The 19,803-nt window shown below is 39.9% G+C and overlaps 1 protein-coding gene across 1 annotated transcript; it reads right to left on the bottom strand.

Moving 5' to 3' along the window:
* Window positions 1-3,770: 3,770 nt before the first annotated feature.
* On the bottom strand, window positions 3,771-18,655 carry lmcd1 (LIM and cysteine-rich domains 1). Its single transcript, XM_039612762.1, has 8 exons — window positions 18,280-18,655; window positions 17,987-18,182; window positions 11,230-11,336; window positions 10,596-10,851; window positions 9,282-9,431; window positions 8,906-9,148; window positions 7,702-7,920; window positions 3,771-6,525 (listed from the first exon to the last, which is right to left on the bottom strand). The coding sequence occupies exons 2-8, from the start codon at window positions 18,011-18,013 to the stop codon at window positions 6,415-6,417; spliced, it is 1,113 nt and encodes a 370-aa protein (XP_039468696.1). The 5' UTR covers window positions 18,014-18,182; window positions 18,280-18,655; the 3' UTR covers window positions 3,771-6,414.
* Between the last annotated feature and the right edge of the window lie 1,148 nt (window positions 18,656-19,803).

Below are 19,803 nucleotides of genomic sequence, written 5' to 3'. Positions count from 1 at the left end.
GCCCTTTCAGTCAGTCATTTAAGTTTGTTGGTTACTGTGAGTGTGAAAACATCATCAACCTTCTGATAGCAACAACTTTTACATTCCTAACAAACTCAAGGAAGCTTTCAATGCTCAACAAACTGATTTTCAGCCATATTAGGGATAATCATGTTGGATAATCTGTGTAATCAGAGGCTGATATTACGCAAAGATGAGCTTTTCTCCCTGCTTACAATGCACACTATTAAAGGCCATAAAACTCTGCAGATCAAATAAATTGTCTCACTTTGGGGCTAAAAATATCTCGATCTGGTTTTTCTTTCATGGTTCAGGAAGCGGCTGTCAGACGGTCAGCTGGGTGATGTAACTGCCTGGGAACGTCAGTCCAGAAACCACAGGAATACCTCACATTCCTGCAGGTAGTAGGTCAGCACACACACACACATATCAGAGGAGTTTTGTAATCCTCAGTGATTTCTAATTTTTCTGCCTGTAGCTGGTTTATTTGAGAAAACTACCTGATTTGTTCTTGTGAAATTTTCATTTGTTATGTTTAATTTTTGACACTTATTCAATCTGTGTGTGTCATAGATTAAAATATAGTTTTAGTACAATGAAGAATGTTAAATATTTGCTGTTGTTACAAGCAGTCACTGCCAGTCAGTGAAGAATAAGATGCTTTTAACAAGTTACTTGTGTAAACATGCATCTTAGAGGGTAGAACTAAATTTTATTTAACCTTTATTCAGCCAGGGGAAAAAAAAAGACTCCTGAGGATAAAAATCTATTTACAACAGTGTCCTGGGCAAGAAAGATGCACATCCAAATCCATGTATCCATGTAGTTATATAAGAGGTAATAAAAATAAAATAAAGAAACAACCAAAATGTATAAACTCAATAGAGAATTAATGACTTAAGAAAAGTAATTGTCTAATACCACAAACAAGGATAATAATATTTAGGCAAGACATTTTCAGCCTAAAGTAATCAGCTTAAATTCAACAATTATTCTTTAATAAGAGTATACCTTAATAACAGCATACTGCTAATTACTGCTACTGCTAATTAAGACTAATGTGTGGTTGTTCATATTGTTCACCTTTCAAAGTTCACCAAAAGGTTTTTCAGGGCAAGGCAGGACAATGTTGGGATAAACCTTGATTAATTTGGACTCTTTAATACTTAAGCTGTGCAAATGGCAACCTAGCACAAGGTGTACTTGAGCATGTTCTAAGCAGAGCCTGATCCCAGCATTTTGAGGGTTGCTGTCTAATCTTTGCCAGTCCAGACCATCTGTGTGACCTATTAGAGGATTCCTGAAATTACCTTAACAACACTGAAGGACGCACAGCCAGAAGCCTTTATCAAAGTGAAGTTTACATGCTATAACTTGTTTTGACTCTATCCCAAACTGTGGTGTGACCCTTTGAAGTTTACTCAAAACGTACTTTTCTCTTGAAGTGTTTTTCCAGTGAATTATCAGAAAACAGATGAACAATCCATCCATGCTTGGCTCTATTCTTCAACAGCACAGATATTAATCTGCTGCAGTTCTGATAGAGGAGTTGTGATATAGCCCATGACAATGGGGCCCAAATCTGGCAATAGAAGGAAAAATCAAGCTGAACTAAAATGAGATTTTTGGCTTTAGATTCTAAAACTTGGAATATTTGCAAAATGGCTGCACTTGTTTGTTTTTCTCCCCTCCCTCCTCTGTCTCCATGTCATGTGTTTTTTGCGTGGACACTCGCGTTTGCGTTGGGGCGCCAGGTAGTTATTCGACCAGAAGTGTTCCCGCGCTGGTGTCAGCCGCTATCAGCTGCAGCTGATTATCATCATCAGGAGCGTCTTACTTAAGAGTGCGGCTGAGCTTCAGTCAACGCGGGATTGTTGAATTTACCTTGTCTGTATGGCAGTGCATTATTGTTGAAAAACCTTGCTTTGGAAAGGATTGCCTAACTAACTCGTTGTGTTTGCCTTCACTGGAAATTGGGAGTGGAGTGTGTTTGATGGGAGTGGAGCCACAGTTTGGAATTGGAGTTTGGAGATTGCTGTGTCCTGTGTTTGGGTCTACTCCTTACCTAACACCTGAGAGAACTATCCAGCCAGTGATGGTCCACGAGCCCCGTTCATGAGATATCGCTACAGGTGAACTTAGTGGAACGCCATGGAAATATGTTACAACACATCACCAAGGAATAGAGCGTACTGCTCCAGGTGGTAAGGGAGCTAAAAGTCATGTTGCTAACACCACCATCCTCACTATAATCGACCAGTTTTCCAAGGCGGCCCATTTTGTGGCATTACCTGGATTACCTACGGCCTTGGGAATCGCCAAACAACTCACCCAACATCTTTTCTGACTGCATGGTGTTCCTCAGGACATCGTCTCGGACAGGGGTCCCCAATTCACTTCCCAGTTGTGGAAGGAGTTTTGTTCTGAACTGGGGGCCCAAGTCAGTTTGTCCTCGGTTTACCTTTTGAAGCATCCTTAGCGTATCAACCCCCTCTCCTTTCCATCATGGAGGGTTAGTTGGCTGTGCCTTCCATTCAGTACCATATACGTTGCTCCTGCTGATTGTAGTAGACCGCAAGGGCAGCTCTCCTCAAGACCATGGAGCAAAATAAGTGGCTGGACGATCACCGTCGTGTGTCGGCCGCGGCCTACCAAGTCGGACAGAAAGTTTGGCTCTCCAGGTAAATTCCTTTGAGAACTGAGTCTAAGAAACTAGCTCCCCAGTTCGTTGGCCCCTTTGAAATCCAATCCATTCATAAACCAGTGCCTGTCCGATTAACCCTTCCTCGCAACATGAAGGCAACATGTGTTCCATGTTTCTCAGGTGAAACCGGTTCGGACCAGCCCATTGAGTTGTTTTAGTCCACTTATAACTAAACTGAAATCAGGCTTGCTTGAGCATCAATCCCAAGCTCACACTCCCAACCTGTTTTATTTTGTGTTACTCAACCAGAATCAAGCACCATGGGGGCACGATAAAAAACAGATGTTTAAGTCCAAGGGTCAGAAGGTCATCCCTGTCACGGTGCGTGAGATGAGCCGTGTGGAGAGGATAAAGGAGGATCCAATAGCAGGCAGGTGTGAAGGTGATTTATTGAATACCAAGCACAGGGAGAAAATGGCAAACGAAGATAAACTAAACTATACTGGAAACAACTAAACTACTGAGCATGAACAAAAACACGAACATGAATGAGGGCGAGCAGAGGCAGACGACGGTTGACAGCAGGAAGAACACACGAGTGAAACATGGTGGATACACAGACAGACCAGCGACTACTACAACAGAAGACACGACTTAAATACACTCAGAGAAACACAGGGAGATTACACACAGGTGGGGGACACAGCTGGGAGTAATTAACGAGACGAGACAAGGGAGGTAAACTGAACACACTCACATGAGACGCAGACCTTCACAATAAAACAGGAAACAAGAAATCACTACACAAGGACGCAGACCAGACACAGAACTAAACCCACACAAAACATGAGAACACAAACCCTGTGAACAAAACCCCAAACCAGAACCACAGTAATATAATCTATCGTAAATAATCAAAACACCAGAGAACCCCAAAACACTCCATAAAGCAAAAATAAACCCAAAACATAATAAACTCAGAATGCTGGGTCGAACCGACCCAGAACTGTGACAATCCCATGTTTGTTCAGGGGAGTGATAGACTATGCTTCATTTTTTTAAAATCCAACTTCTAGGAAGAAGAATACTGCTTTTGAAATTTAATGACCACAATACACAACAGGACACTTATTCATTTATTTTATTTAACTGAAAACGGCATTAAACATAGTGGGCTTTCTCTTTTTCATCATATCTTTATAACTTTACTTACTTGATAAAGCAGATTTTTTTTATATATATAAATCTTTGTTGCTCATTTATCCAGAGAAAGATTAACATCTTATTTTTCTGCATAATTCAGAGGTGTAATGACTAACTGAGTTGGGCCAACAGCTTCCCTCAGCTTCCAGTTTTTGCACCATGCTAGGCTAAACACATTAGCTATTAGAATACTACTACTACTACTATTGGAATCAGTGAGAGGAATCGGTATTCAGTATTGACAGTACTGTCTATTATTTATATGCTACATCAACTCAAACAATACTGCTAGCAGTTAAATGATAAAATACATACATAACATGTGTGTGTGTGAACGTGTGTGTGAATGTGTGTGTGAATGGGTGAATGACTGAATGTAGTGTAAAGCGCTTTGGGGTCCTTAGGGACTGAGTAAAGCGCTATACAAATGCAGGCCATTGACCATAAAGGCAAAATGTTAGCTAGTGCTACTTTGCTAGCTGGTTGTAGCCTACATGAAAAGAGAAAAACGAATCCCAAAAAAGAGAAATTTAGGATTTGGGTTTTATCTGTAAACTACTGTATGTCAGAGAGATTTTTCTTATATATTTCTGACTTTAATGTCACAAAATCCTATTTCCCCCTCCTCGTTTTTAACCTTGAATGGACTTAAAATGCAGTTGCAGAGTTTAACACGTGGCCAACTAACTTTGTAGCTTTATTGACCTCCAGTAGTGTCCTCTCAGTTTAAAATTGTCACAAAAGATTTTAACATTTATGAAGCTTTCAAAATATATAGGAAAATCAGGAACTAATTATCAGGAACAGCATAAAGCAGCATTTAGCAACAGCAGAAACTTAAATTTATAAGAGATTAAATGATTACTGAATCTGCAGTTTCTTGAAATCAAACACATTTAACACAACATGGAGAAAGAATAAAAATAACAAAAACATTACAGATATAGTATTAGCAGATATTTAAATCAATACTAAAATCGTGGTTATGAAAAAGTTATTTAACTAAAATTTTTTAAATCCAAGTGTTATTTTATTAATTAGTGCTACCTCTTTCCAGCCTTATGCCTGTCCAGTTTTTACAAGGCTTCAGTCCAAAACTAAAAGCTAAAGTTAAAACCTGACCTAGTTAGATAAGTTAGTAAGTTAGATAACCCTTTGTTAATTTGGTATTAAGATGAAGTTTAAATTATCAAATTATCTCAACTGATCATTTCTTATTCAACTTGCATGTTTTCTATAAATTACTGTCAGTTTAGGAAGTTTAAGCTGACTGCCAAAAGGCTGATTCTGTTCATCTGGATGTAGCATTTTCAGTGGGAGAAATATTTTGTCACTCATCCAAGTGACTTGCTCTAAGTGACCAAACATTTCTCCCACTGAAAACGCTACATCCAGATGAACAGAATCAACCTTTTTGGATTTATTTACCTGGATGATTGAGCATGCATCAAGACATTTAAAGCTGACTATTAAAGTAGAATATATTAAAAAAAACAGTTCCATGTTACTCTGAAATATCCTTTTTGCACAAATGTGCAGACTCACTTTTTCTGAGAAAATAAAATTTTAAGGACTTTGATCACAGGCAGAAATGACTTCATAACAAAATAATTTTTCAGTGTAACCCTTCAAAACACAAACTACAACAGTATCGAGTAGGGCTGCGTCACATTGTTTTTACACACTGTTCTGCCCCTTGACCCTGTTTTAACGCTCCAATAGTTTAATGACTGCAGCAGTCTTACCCCGGCTGAATTACAAGGACAACAACACAAAACACAAAAAAATATTTTTCAACACAAACTCATATTTTGAAATTATGATTATTTCACCCAGAGACACAGTTTGTGCTAAGAAAAAAAAAATCCAGAGGAATCAACATCCATGATTTCTTGAGACAATTTCAAATAATTACTGACCTCACCAGATGAAGTTTAACTAAAGACACATGACTCAAATCTGCAAAAAACACACCAACAAGTCTCTCATGAAAATGAGTGAGAATAGAAATTTTCTCAAACAGGACGAGATGGCATTTTATTTAGTTATTTACTTATTCATGCTAACTTCAACATTCTTCAGTTACTGGGTAGTTTATTCATTTGTTAGCTGAAACTTCAGCTCTGGGTTTTTGTAAGAAGTTGCAGGCTAAATGCAGAACATCTGTTTCCCGTTACTGTCAATGCTATAAGTGCCAATACATCAACAAAATGTTTGCTGAAGTACTTAAAGCACTTTTGTATAAACCAAACAGCTCCTTAAAAACTACGAATACCAGTAATCTGAATAAGTCAGAGTTCACATCAATATCAGCTGAAGTATTTCAAACAATAATAAATCCGCTGCTGTGTTTTTGTAGGAAAGAAGATTTGCTAAAATATCAAGTGAACATATGACTTAAAGACTTTTAGCCCCATTTATAGTATTTAAACTATACCATTTTTTTCTTTTTATATAAAAACAGATGTACTAATTTTATTGATTTGTTTTTAGATTTGTTGATTAATTTATTTTTTTAAACTTAAAATTGAACACCGTATTTTGTAGTGACTCCTACACATGGTGAATCAGTGCTGACAGGGTGTATCCAGGGTTTGCCCGCATTTCCAGCAGCAGTAATGATGAGGATGCCATGCTTGTCCATCCTTCGCTGTGAGAAAAGACTGGCAGAAAATCAGCTGGAGAAACAGAACAGGAGGGGAGATGGGGATGATGTGAGAGAGGACACAATAATTTTTATGCAGTCACTTATTCTCATCTGGGTTTAAAACTCTTAGTTCATTATTAAATCCACATAAGAATAAGATATTTATATACAAAAATACTTTAAAGCATTGTATTATTATCTACTATAATCTATAAGAGTGCCTTTTATTGTCATTTACCATTTAAATAATTTTACATGGTGAACTCAGATGTAATAAAAAAGGAACTAAAACATATTTTTATTATTATCAAAACAGAAGAACTGTATACAGACTGTTTAAAAAAAGATGCATTTTGAAACTATGACATCACCCATTGTTTTTAAAGTCTAGGCTAGTGTTGTAACTGTTGACATCTAATCTTTTTGAAACGGATGACACGATTGAAAACCCCAAAAGATGCTGCAGACTCATGTGTTAGCATCTAGCGGGTCACAAGGGAGGCTGGCCCTCAAGCCCGTCTTACTTTATCCTCCTTATCATCACCATTTTAAACAAATGGCCCGACATACTTTACTAAATTAATATCATGCACATTTTATAATAGTTTAAAGTAGCACTTCAGTCCATCAGGAAAGTGTTTACAGAGGTTGTGGATGGATGACACTGCCACATAGAGCTGACTTTTCATACTCAAATGCAAAGGCATAATAAAAGATGGACTTCGCGAAAAAGCCAATGTGGAGCATGCATTCTGTGTAATGGCCACCAGGGGGTGTTTGTAAAAAGACTTCTCGTCCTATAGAAACAAGTGAGGAAAACAGCCTTTGTCCTGACCTCTGTGAAAGTTCTTCTAATGTGCTTCTGGGCTCAGTAACTCACTTTAGGTCATACTGAATAAAAAAATTAAGTCATTTTGTAAATTTGGTTAATTCTCAGAGTCAGAAAGAGGGATTATAAAGTGTATGCTCAAACAAAAATCAAAGTTAAAGCGGTTTAAATGTGACAGCAGTTACTATTTTATGGTAGTTCCTCTCACGTGAACACCTTATTTACAGTGCATGATAAGCTAAATTATTGCTGTGTGATGACTTAACAGTAGTATATGGTATTGTTTTGTTTCAGATTTTCTGATTGCATGAAGTTCAGACTGCAAACAGATCACCAACACCTACTGATCAGCAATAACTACAGGGAGTGAAGCCTCACCTCGTCACAGCCCGAGCACCGTGGCCACTGTCTCTGACAATAGTGTCGTCCGCAGAACAGCTTCTGATTGGACCAGAAGTAGACCAGGTCAACCAACATCTGGCTGCACTCTGAACATACAAAGCATTTGGGATGCCACAGGGCAGCGTGGTAACCAGCACGCTCTGCATATACAGCTGCACTGTCCTTGGTAACTTCACCTTGACAGCCGGTGCAATGCTAGAGGACAGAAAACTGTGTGAGAGGTCAAGTACGAAATGACTGAAACAAATGTAGAGTCTCCTGATCCACAAGAACGTTGGTTTAAATCAAAACAGAAAATTCCCTCCACAGGGAATCTAGAAGGATTTCTGGAGTTCAGTTTAAAAGATGACATAAATCTCCACCTCACATCTGGATGATAATGTACTCCAAATGTTAAACACCTTCACTAATCAACCAATCACATGACTTCCACAGGTAGAACAGGTAAACATACATCTGATCTCATCTGATTATGCCGTTGCAACATGTGAAAGTAAAAACCAAGCATGCTGTTCTGTTCTCACTGAAATTTGATAGAAACATAAAAATATTTTTAGTTGAAACACAGAAACAGTTTTTAATTAGGACCAGTATTGCAAACAAGACAAGACTACAAATCTTTCTTAAGTGAAAAAAGGGAGACCAAAGAGTCCCAAAAATAGGCATAACTGGGCAGCGTTGGCAACATTAAGTGTTTCAAGTCAACTAAAACCACATTAGTCATCCAATTTTGCAGTGTTTTGTTGTTACAAGAAAGAAGAGCTGGCTGGAGGAACACGCTGAAGTTAGTGTTTGATTGAAAGGGGGCATGATGCCCCTGTGCTGTTGTTACACCACACTGAAACAAGGTAAACAAACTTGCCCTACATGTCATGAGCAGACAGCATGTTAGCGGAACTGTTCATGAAATAAGACCTGAGAAGTTGGATAAGGAGACTTCAGCAGGCTGTTGTTCAGTCTGTCTGTGAGCTCAGTAACACTTTCTGCTCTTACTGTTGTTGTGACTGTATTTGATTGGTTTGATGTGAATTTGATTTCCTATGTACAATTAAAAGGTTGTATCATGAAACAAAAAAAAACTAATCATTAATCGAAGCTTTCTCTCTTTTCCTTCTTATTGACAGATTTGCAGCTGGTAACAGCTGGTGATTAAAGCATCCAAGGTCATACACCCACTTACATATTCAGTCTTGTTGTTGTATTCTGTCCCATTTGTGGGGGAGGCGACACTGCTGTTAGATGAACCGTGACCCTGATGCTGAGGAGCATCCTTCTTATTGCTGCTGCTGTCTTCCTTCACCTCCTTTGCTGTCCTCTGAATGGCTGCCTCCCTCAAAGCTTCACCCTCACCGGGTAAGGCCACCTCTCCTACTCCCAGCACTTCCTGTTTGTACTGCTTCACAAACAGCAGCATGGAGGAAATCTGCAGGAAGAATGACTCCATCATTAAAGTGATTATCCAACTTTTAATATCTTGATTACAGGTGGAATGATTATGTACTGCTCAGGTTATTGATAATCATGTGTGTTAAACTGGTCACGGTGGAGTAATTTACCTCCTCCTCACTGGCCAGGCTCTGACACTTCATGGGGTCCTGATCGTAGGCGGGGAGCTGGATGAGGAGCTGCCTGCGTCGCTCCAACGCTCCAACAGTCCCTGAGACCGGCCTCTGACTCTCTGGGAGGAGCTCCATGTACTGCATGGCCTGCAACAGATGATGCGGTTTTCACAAATTAATTCTCTCGATCTTTTCCCACTGCTGAAACCTGAGCTTATCTAACACATTTTAAGCCGTCATCGGAGTCTCCCGATGTCGTCACTGACACATCTGTGCGTTGTCAGATTACTTCACCGGAGTGAAGCAGTGACTAAAAGTGTGGAAGTGGGTTGGAAAACGCAAACAAAAAGTGAGGGATGAACCAAACAAGATGTTCAAGGTTTTTAGAGGCACATCTGGAAAACAGTCCCCCAGTTGGATTTGGATCTGCCTCTACAAGTTCAACCACAGTAACGTCTGTCATCATCATAATTATAGGCTGGGAAGCCTGAAACATACTTGAGTTTGGTTTTAATGGGACAGTTCATACTCTTCATACAGGAAGAGCAGCACCAACTGAACTGAGGTAAATCTGAACTAAAGTGTGCTGCTGTTTTTTTCACGGTCCTGGGTCGGTAACCCAGTGTTTGTGCTTTTGGTTTAAGTTTTACTCTTTGAATTATGGTTTTCTGTCGTATTATATCAATTGTTCCTGGTTTCTAGGGTTCTGTTCTGTTTCTGCACCTTGCCTCAGGTTTCCATGTCTCAGTATCTAGTCTGCATCACCATGAATGTCTTATGCTTCCTGTTTTATTGTGATAATCCCACTCAGTGTACTGAGTTTTGCTTCTCTGTGTCCTGTTATGTCAGATTCGTCCCAGCTGTGTTCCCCATCCTCTCGTTGTCCTACTTGTGTATTTAAGCTCTGCGTCTTCCTTGTTCGTTGCTGGTTCATCTGTTCATCTTCCCGTTCTTCATCCCCTACATTTCGTCTGCGGTGTTTCCATGTCTCAGTTTCCTCATTCCTGGTTTCAGGTTTTTCATATTACTACTACAGCCATTTGATGGGGTATTTCTTTGGCTATTCGCATTGTCCATTTCTTCCACAGCTATGCTTGAACAGGTAGCTGGAAGCGATAGCTGTATGCAACAGCTGAGCTAAATAATATAGCTAAAATGGAGCTCTGTACTGTGTTTGTGGTTTTGGTTCTGTTTAGGTTATTTTAAAGTATCTATCTGACAAATGTGGTATCCAAAATCCAACCACTATTTTTAGAAGAAAGATTAAAAGAGAATCAGCAGCAGTCTCCTGCACTCCACAGTGAATCTTACCAGTTTCTGGTTGAGGCCGGCAGGAGCCCAGTCATATGTGGTGGTGTTGAAGGTCGGGTCTTTGCGTGACACCACCGGATTGGTGACGATCATTCGGTTTCTCTTGTACATGCGAAGGCCACCACCTCCTTTAATCTTCGCTGTCAAATGGGAGCAGGGCGAGTCTGCGAGCAGGCGTCCTATTCGCTGGTCGTCTTCCAGGTCATTTCCAGGAGCGTGGTCGACCGTGCTGCAGCCACACACCGTGCAGGCTTTTCTGGATAGAAGAAACACCAAAAAGGATGAGAGACAATTTAAATCCGCTCTTGTCATTTTGCGTTTTTGTTTTGTTTTTTGGCCAAATATTACTCTCTTTGGCTTGCTCAAATAAAAGCCATTTGAATGCAAGACAATAACATTCAAGTTGTGTTTTTCCAGCTTCCCTGGTTATTTCTTCCATGTAGTCTGAGAACTTGGGAGCTTGGGCATGTGGTTTGACAGCCTACACCCATCTGGTGTTCAGTCACAAACATATTTAATATTTTTCTTCAAAAGGAATGAATGTGTAAGTAGTGAGGGAGCAGTGGTGAGACCACTAAAATTTTACATTTCCTGTACAGGAAAAAAAATTAATTAAAAAAAAGGGGAACTGTACCTCCAAGTATGTGGCTGAAAACCAGAGCAGCTCTCCTTACATATGAGACAGATTGCTGCACGTCCTCCTCCTCCTCCTGCACCTCCTGCAGTCTGCTTTATGGACATCTAAAGAGAGCACAACAGATAAAGGGGTGCACAATTAAGGCTTAAACACATATGCCCATCTACGTACTATGTTTGGAAATTAGCCTCGCTTTATACACATTAAGACTTTTTAAGACTTCTACAGCTGCCATCACTATACAAATAAGCTGCAAATGAATGTAAACCATTGGAAAGTATAGGTATTGTGTGTTATTAGCCCTGAATATAACTGGCTTGAAACACAGATAGCTCAACTAGCTCTGCAGGTAGTCAGTTTTCCAAATACACATATTTTAATTTACTGATGGCATTTTTTTCACTTGTAAGTACGTCTCATGTGATTCTTCATCTTCTTCTTCACTCTTTTTTTTTTTTACAATAATGTAAGTGAATGCCTGATTGACAAAATAATCATAACTAGGTTTTTCTGTAATGTTTAGCCCACTTCCTCTGCTAATGAGGACTGTTAGATGTGGAAAGTATGTGGGTCCTGACTGAAGAAAGAAATGCAAACAAAAAGTCTAAGTCATTAGAGACTCGTGTCACGCAGAGAAGACAGATGAGATACGGGGAATTAGACGACATTTCCAGACAGTTTGACTGTGGTGATGATGAGGACGATGATGATGTGTGAGGAAGCACTGGGCGAGACAGAAGACGTGTTTTGTTTTTCCCCCCAAACATTTCTCAGTGGGTGTGGGAGGAAGAAAAGGGAGTGAACACCACACACACACACACACACACACACACACACACACACACACACACACACACACACACACACAGGATGGATGATCTCATCGTACCACCCAGTGACTTCATCGTCACTGTCCTGACAAACACAGCAGATTCCTCCCTTTGCTGCTCTTTATCCTGTTTACTCTGTTAGCATTGCGTGCATTAGTTACAATGAAAACACATTTTTTTTGCACTTGTTAAGGTTACTTGATTAGTTTTCTGAAGAAATTTAAAAGAGAACAAAGTTTGTGTGTCTGTCATGACTTAAAACAACCACCTGTTATAGTGTGAGTAAACAGCAGGCAACTCACTAACTCGGTTCTCAGGAGAATACAGAGAAACGGGGCTGAAGTGTTTCTGGATACGCAGCTGTGTTATGAGCAAAATTGAGCCAGGGAGGGTGCAGGAATCTGGGCAAGTTTAGGTGGAGAACTGGCAAATTTAGCCCACTTAGACCAACCTTCGACTATGTGTGGTGACCTTCAGCTGCCCAGGATACAGTTACAGCACTGGGGCTTTGCCTAATGCAAGTATTTTATTCTGGCTTGCCAGAGTATTAAAGGAGCAAACTGTTTTGGCTTTCTGGCTTGTTAGGCATTTAGTTGTTATAGCAAACAGCTAGCTTTTATGTCACTACTGACAACTAAACAAAGAGCAACATGTGAGTGATGGCAGACTGTTTCTAAAGGCTTTGGGAGGAAATCTGATGACTGTGCTGCTGAAACAACCTGCTGCTATTTGTCTGGACTGTCCACCTATCCATCTGTCAGCAGGCATTAGCTCTCCCATCCCTCCTAAAAGGCATTCACTCACGTAACATTGCTGAATACATGCAGAGAGACACACATTTGTACAAGATATAGACATACAAACTAAAGCCTCTGCTGCATTCAAGTTTTCCAGCCTTTTTTGAACCTTGCAGCAAGGATTTACTCCCATCCACTCAGCTTAAGTGAGGATACAGGCGTCTTCCAACCAACAAAAAAATTCAAAGAAGGAATTTACCAAACAAAATGAAATTGGGTTAAAAAGTGAAAGATGATGACATTAAAAAGAAAAGAGGTTTCTTTGGGTTTAAATGTAGAAGGACACGTCTTTAAAACCTCTGAACATCCATGGATCTCTGAAGCTCTGAGTTTTGGCATTAAAACGGTCTTCTAACTCTAGACAAGAGTAAACATGTTAGTAATAACAGGGTTCCTTTTCAGCCAGAGTGATGAATCTGATGCCACCGGCGAGGACAATGCCGGATGACAAGTGATCATGTTTAGAGGTGTAAAGACAGAGACGGAGAGTGTGTTTAAGTGTGTTTGACTGTGAAGCGACTGCTGATTGGTGCGTGTTGAAAAGGTCACAGCTGAAATAGAAACAGCTGAAGAAGAAAAAGACTTCATTAAATCCCCTTGGAGTACACTGACTGGCTCACTGGCTGCGTGTTTGTGTTTATTGTTGAGTAATGAGCGAACATCAGTCACCATGAGGTCAGAGTGAAACACCTCTCTGAGGTCTGAGGTTTGAATCGAACGCAGCTTTAATAAGGAGAAATTTCACCAAAGAAGGCAGTGTGATTTCTGTCTTCCTGTAGAAAGCCAGTTTGTCAGATGTTTGTTTGAAGTATTCTTACTAATGAGTCATAGTCAGAGCAGATGTTACTCAAAAGCTCCTTCAAAAAGAAAATAAACAAGCAGATCATGCAGTATTTTTCTTTTTGAATGGAGGCTTTTCTGTACTTGCAGAAATGCCTTTTTACAACTATTAACTTATTTTTTAAGATATTTTCTACACATGCTTTGGAACGATTGACTGTATATGATCAGATTTGGGGAGTTTCCTTGCCAAAGATACAAAATGTTAATTTGATCATCTCTGAGCCACCGAGCCATCACTTCTGCCTGGTTGGAGCCATCATGCTGAAACCATACAGTTTGCCTTCAGATTGCGCCTGGATCTTTGGAAAACTTTAGTCTTTGGGATGTTTTTAGTTTTGTTAGTCTTTAAGAAGCAGCTAGACAAGCAAAAGCCTACAAACTGTGAACAACTTGGAGCACCAGTAAGACAGGAATGGGTGGCCATCAATCAGAATTTAAAAATACAGACTCTTTGCATAAATTTGAATCTTGTGAAATGTTTATGATTTTTTTTCACTACATCATAGAAACATGTAAAAAAAATGATCTGAATAAAAACTGAAGTGTATGAAACACGAGAAGTCACACACTTTACATTCGAAGCATGTTTCTCTTCTCACTTCTGTTTGTCCTGCTGTGCAGATTGTAATGAGTGATGTGTGAACTGTGCACAGTATTCAACACTGTTTTATCACAGTGACTGAAGCTTCTCAGCACATACACTGAGAGTAGTTTCTATGAATATACCTGCTCATGAGTAGTAGAAAGCTTTCTTCTTTTCATTACGTATTGTTACTTTTCAGCTTTTATTTGCTGTTTTGTTAGGTCTAGAAAAACCATATTCAATTTCAAGAATGTTAACTGCACTTACAGAACATGTCTGGCTTTGGGTCTTGAAGGCTAATGTCTCACGTTTCATGTAAAAACACCAAGAAACTCGATAATAATACAAAACCGGCGGTCATCATTAGAACAACACCAAGTGAGATCCAGTATCACAGGAACTAAGATTCACACTATACTTGAAATAATAAAAGAATCAAAACAAGAACTCTCAAACTCAACTTGTCAAATAATCAAAACTTCAATAGAACAGCAGCGAAAAGAACGAGAAACCATTCATAATAAACAAAAATCCAAAAACTGCAGGGAATAAAATCAGGCGCCACAACACACTTCAACAATCTCATGTGCCTTAGAACAATACAGGCCAGAAAATTTATCTCAACACAACACACAACACATACAAGCACAGTCTTTATTGGCCAAAACAAACAGTACAGTAATTAGAATAAGTTTATTTTTAACAAACCTCACTCTGCTGCAGGGCAAAGGGATCAAAGTGCAAATTTGGATCTAATAATAAAAGTCCTGATCCATTATAAAGTTAACACAGACCCAGACAACTTCTAACATTCACGATTATTACAGCTGATGACAGGAGGAAGCTGTAGCAACCATACAAAACTGACAAAACTGTTTTGTTTGAGCTAACATGAACCCTTAAATTACCGGCTTATTAAACATGTTATGAATTGTCTTTATTTACTTATATGCATATAAGCATGCATATGTGCAGCACACTAACCTTCGTCTCCAGGTTTTTTGGACACCAGTCATACTGACTACATATTTTGGCAGCTCTAAGTTAGGATGCTAAACTGCAGCCAACATTTTTACCTCTGTTCATGACAACAAAAAAATACTGAACAGTGTTATAAGCTGAGGAGAAAGCTTCCTTTTTCTGAGGGAAATGTGTGGCCGCTCTATATTTAGGAGTCAGATAAGGCGGGTATGTTGTAGGTGGGTACACTTGGCTGAGCTTCACGAGTAATTTCAAACATGTCGGCTATGTGAAGTGGAAACTACAGGAAATGCTGTGAGATAAGAGGCTGGAGGTCACAGAGGGGCAGCATCTTGACTTTGAATCAGAGCTTTGGCACATGGCATCCTCTGCATTTCCTGTTGCTCTCCATTTAAGACAAAATTGGACAAAAATGCCACGAGTGAGCTGCTGTTTCCAGCTGTGTCACAGTCACTGGTTACTATTTAAAAGTGTAAACAGTGGCTTGAAGGAGGAAAAGGCTGGACAGGATGGTGGAGACCACAGGGAACTTTTATTTTCACCTGTAGTATACATATTTAAATCGGTTGCTGTTGGTGACTATGTTTTGGGGATTTGTATTACTGTGTTTATAGTTTTGCAACATCTCCTGCTTTCAGTCTCATGAGATTGTGGATTCATCATTTTTATTTGTAAACTTTTACTGCAACAAAAGAGATCATTTTATGGCACCTTTTCTTTTGCTTTGTAACCTCAATATTCATAATATAAAGATTTTTTTTGGGGGGGGGCGGGATTAAATTGTTCAACATGTAACAAAAGAATAGCAAGAGGGGTGCATGTAAGGGGGCATACTGCAGGTTATTTCAATGCTAGTGATGGCGGTTTTTCCAGCTCGGGGGTATAAAGACAGGGCTCACATCACAAACAGGTGACGCTGATCTGTCAGGTTATCATCCTCGGACTGATGTGACCTCTGGACGAACAGCCAGAGGCCGAATTACAGGAGGGATCTGTGGGAAACAAAGTGCCGCCAGCACAGACCCAGCAGGCAGATCAGGACCTCGTGGTCATGGATTACCTTCGCTGACTGAAATAGAAACCTCCAGCTGTTAGACTCAGACTGCAGAGAGATGTGTCCAAACTGACTTTAGCCTACAGCACTTATAAACATGATCTGAACTGATCACAATGACTAAAGCTTGCAGAAAGCTCGACTCAAGCTGGACTTCTGTTTTTATTTGTTTGGAGGTTCTTCCTCATTGGGTCAGATCAGGAAATCTGATGTAATGTAATCTGAAATCAAAAATCAAATTGCTGTAAAGTGTGTTAAGTGTGTGTAAGCTCAAAGTGTGTACGTGGCCCATTATTCATTTAAAGTTAGAGGGTGCCGTCACTGAGTTCAGCATTACAAAACTGAGTGCAGTGTGGACAGTGGATGCAGCTGTGCAGGTTGTTGTAGATTCACTAATGCTGCTTTCTGGCTTACTATTATTACAATTACTATTATTACTATGATTACTATTATTAAAATTCTACAAGAGTCACTTTGCATGACACAGAGCTCAGAATAATCCTTATTTATAATACACTATCTTATTCTCTCTTAGTTCATTACCTGTCTATCTCCTTTTAAACCATCAAATTCATTTTAAAACATGGGGCACATTCAGCCCACTTTGATCTTGAGTGGGCCAGACCAGCGAAACTCCACTTTCTGTCAGTGTAAAACAAAGTTGAATTACAAATTGAATCCCTGAGATATGAGAAGACCACGTGCTATTTCAACAACTTGTCAGTTTTTCTACATGATAAAGAAACGCTGCTGTGTTAAATGAAAGAAATCTGTCAGAATTTAATTGCAGTAAATTGTAAGAAATAAATGTGTAGAATTACAGAGAAAGCTCTGGTAGCTCAGACTGTCCTATAATTATAAGAAACGTCTTAAAAATCTATTGCTTAATTACTCTTGGTGTAGTATGAATGGCAGAGGAGGAGGTCTTTATCAGCAGGAAAAGCTGTAAAATGTATGAAAATACAGTTAAAAGACTAAATCTATGTCTTTTGTTATATTTTCCAAAGATGTGCTGAATTTGAATGTTTCCTGACTGGATTTTGGCCCCTGGGCCTCATGTTTGACATCCTTATTTTAAAGCAACTTTCTTCTGATTGGTTGCTCCTCAGGTATACCTGAGATGACCATATTAAGGACACCCGTCTTTATCTGATGTCATACAGATCCAAGAACGAAACAGTCTGAAGTGTCGGCTTTTGCTCACAGGAATTACTCACACGTACACTGACCTCATTATGTGAGGCTTTGTGTTTAATGTGAGCATACACCACTGCAACTGCATATAATCACAGGAATGAAGGAAAAGCAGGATAGGTTCCCTTTAAATGAACATCATACAACTCAGATGACACTTGATTTTCTGTGTAGCTAAATAAAATAAAACCTCTCTCAGACAGAAATTGGTGATCTTGAACACAGTGATGAATGAATGTTGAAGAAATGTGAGATTCTTCTGAGGCTTGAATGTAAAACATCCAAACTCAGAGCTGACTGAGACATTTCAAACCTCTAAATGTCAGAAAAGCTCACTTAGGCACATCACAGAGTTCCTTCTGACCTTACACTGATGTGATGTGCCACACCAGTAAGTGACCCTCTGACCCATTGACCTCCACATCTGGAAATATCTGTGAACAACAATCTGTACTGATGCAGATGTTTTTACCTTCTCCATGTCTGAGTTCATGTCCATGTAGTCCAACGTCAGTCGGTGAGCTGTCTCCTCGGCTCCTCGACTCCGTCTGCCGCCGCTCTTCCAGAACAATGAGACTTTAAATTCCTCTCCTGTTGACCGCACTTCCTCGCTCTCCGCCCACAGTCGGTTCTGCTGCCACTCTGCTCCGCCGGCTCTCCACAGCTCACTGCAATTTAACCGTCCACACCTTCATCAGCCCACCTTTCTTTGTCCTCTGCTTTTATATTTCTCTCTTCTCTACACTCAGCAAAATTAAAACTCACCTTTGTCCTCTTCAGCTGTAAACTCCTGCTTTTACTTTTCCATTCAGCGTAGTCCCCCACTCTTCCCTCCTGATCTGCGTGGTTGCCAGCTCTGCTTCTCCACCCTCTGCAACATGAACTGAGCAGGTTTCTTCACCTCCTGATTTTGCTCCAACACGTGAGGGGAGGAAACTTGGTTGTTTTTTATTGTTTTTTCCTGTAAAATTTCTAATCTTCCAGTTCTACAGTCTGCTGAGTGGGGAATTCACACTGCTGTGTTAAATTTTGCAGGTACTTGCAGTGTTGACTGTTCAAACCACAGCTGCATTGTCCCTAATCACAGCTGCTCTCTGCTGCAGAACAGCACACTGTTGGGACTAACTGGATCAGTGAGGCCTGACTGAACTGTTTGTGTTTTTAATCTCAGACAAAGACTGAGAGAGCACAGAGGGAGTCCCTGCTCACACTCCTCCAGCCAATCAGAGTCACCCTGTAAAACTTCTCAGCCAGTAGGAATGGCTGAAATTCCTCCTCCTCCTCCTTTTCTGCAATTTCAGTGTGGCTCAGAAAAGCTTAGACCAAGGCATGAGCAACACACCTCAGGTTTGCAGGTCCAGACGAGGCCTAGTGGTGATTAACACGGCATGGCCGTGTTTTTTTATGGCTTTGATTTCTTCAGGATTGGTGTTAGCGGGCCTGCTCAGGTCCCGTGAGTGCAGAACAACGGTTTCATAGCAGAAATGTTCTGGCGATCCCTCTGACTGCTGATGATCGTTTTCTCTCTCATCTCGTGCTTTTATTTTGTAGCTATCTCTGGTCTATCAGAAATAGCTACAAAATAAAGGTCTATCTCTGCAGCTACACCTTCTTGTCTCTTTCTATGGCTTAAAGCACACAGCTTTGAACGAGCAAACTAACATTCAAATCAAACTGATATGTTGGCCTGATCTGAGCTCTTCAGTCTGCACATGTTAGTAACTCACCCTTTTTGACACTAAACTCATTCACTTGTTTAAATTTAAAAACCCAATGCCATTGCAGAAAGGTCATTATCACACCTGTTTTGGTACTAAGGGGATATATTTAGATCCTTTGAGGCACTTTTATGTCTGTAATTGATTATGATGATGTGATTTCTATGCATGCATTGTCAGAATCCTTACTGATGCTAGATTCTGTCTATCATGGAGCACTGATTCAATATAAAGGCTTGTACTCTTCACTGTATGCTGTATGCTCAGGTTGAATGGTCTTCTTTGTCGTGTTATAGCCTTAGCCACTGGAATGTTGTTATTTATAAGGCTACTCCACATTTGCTGCCTTCTTACTTACTGGCTTGCATTCATCAAAAAAGTGTGGGACGTTATTGTCTATAGGGCCCAAGATGAATTCCTTCTCTCTGTCCCAAAGGTTTGCACTCAATTTATCAAATGAGCATTCAGCTTTGCAGCTCCTTGCTCCTGGGATGAGCTGCAGAATCAACTAAAGTTTCAGGAACTGGCCTCACTAAATGAATTTAATTAATTAAATGCAGTCACTTCAGGC

Source organism: Oreochromis aureus, linkage group 5 (assembly GCF_013358895.1).
Source record: "Oreochromis aureus strain Israel breed Guangdong linkage group 5, ZZ_aureus, whole genome shotgun sequence".
Lineage (NCBI taxonomy): Eukaryota > Metazoa > Chordata > Actinopteri > Cichliformes > Cichlidae > Oreochromis > Oreochromis aureus.
Note: the sequence above shows the minus strand (reverse complement) of the source record. Positions and strands in the feature narration are given on the sequence as shown.

Coding starts and splice junctions, on each gene's coding strand:
- lmcd1 (XM_039612762.1), bottom strand. CDS start 18,013: ATGGACATGAACTCAGACATGGAGAAG. Junction 9,432..10,595: donor CCGGCCTCAACCAGAAACTG/GTAAGATTCACT, acceptor CATCTGTTGCAG/GCCATGCAGTACATGGAGCT. Junction 6,526..7,701: donor GGTGCTCGGGCTGTGACGAG/GTGAGGCTTCAC, acceptor CTGTTTCTCCAG/CTGATTTTCTGCCAGTCTTT.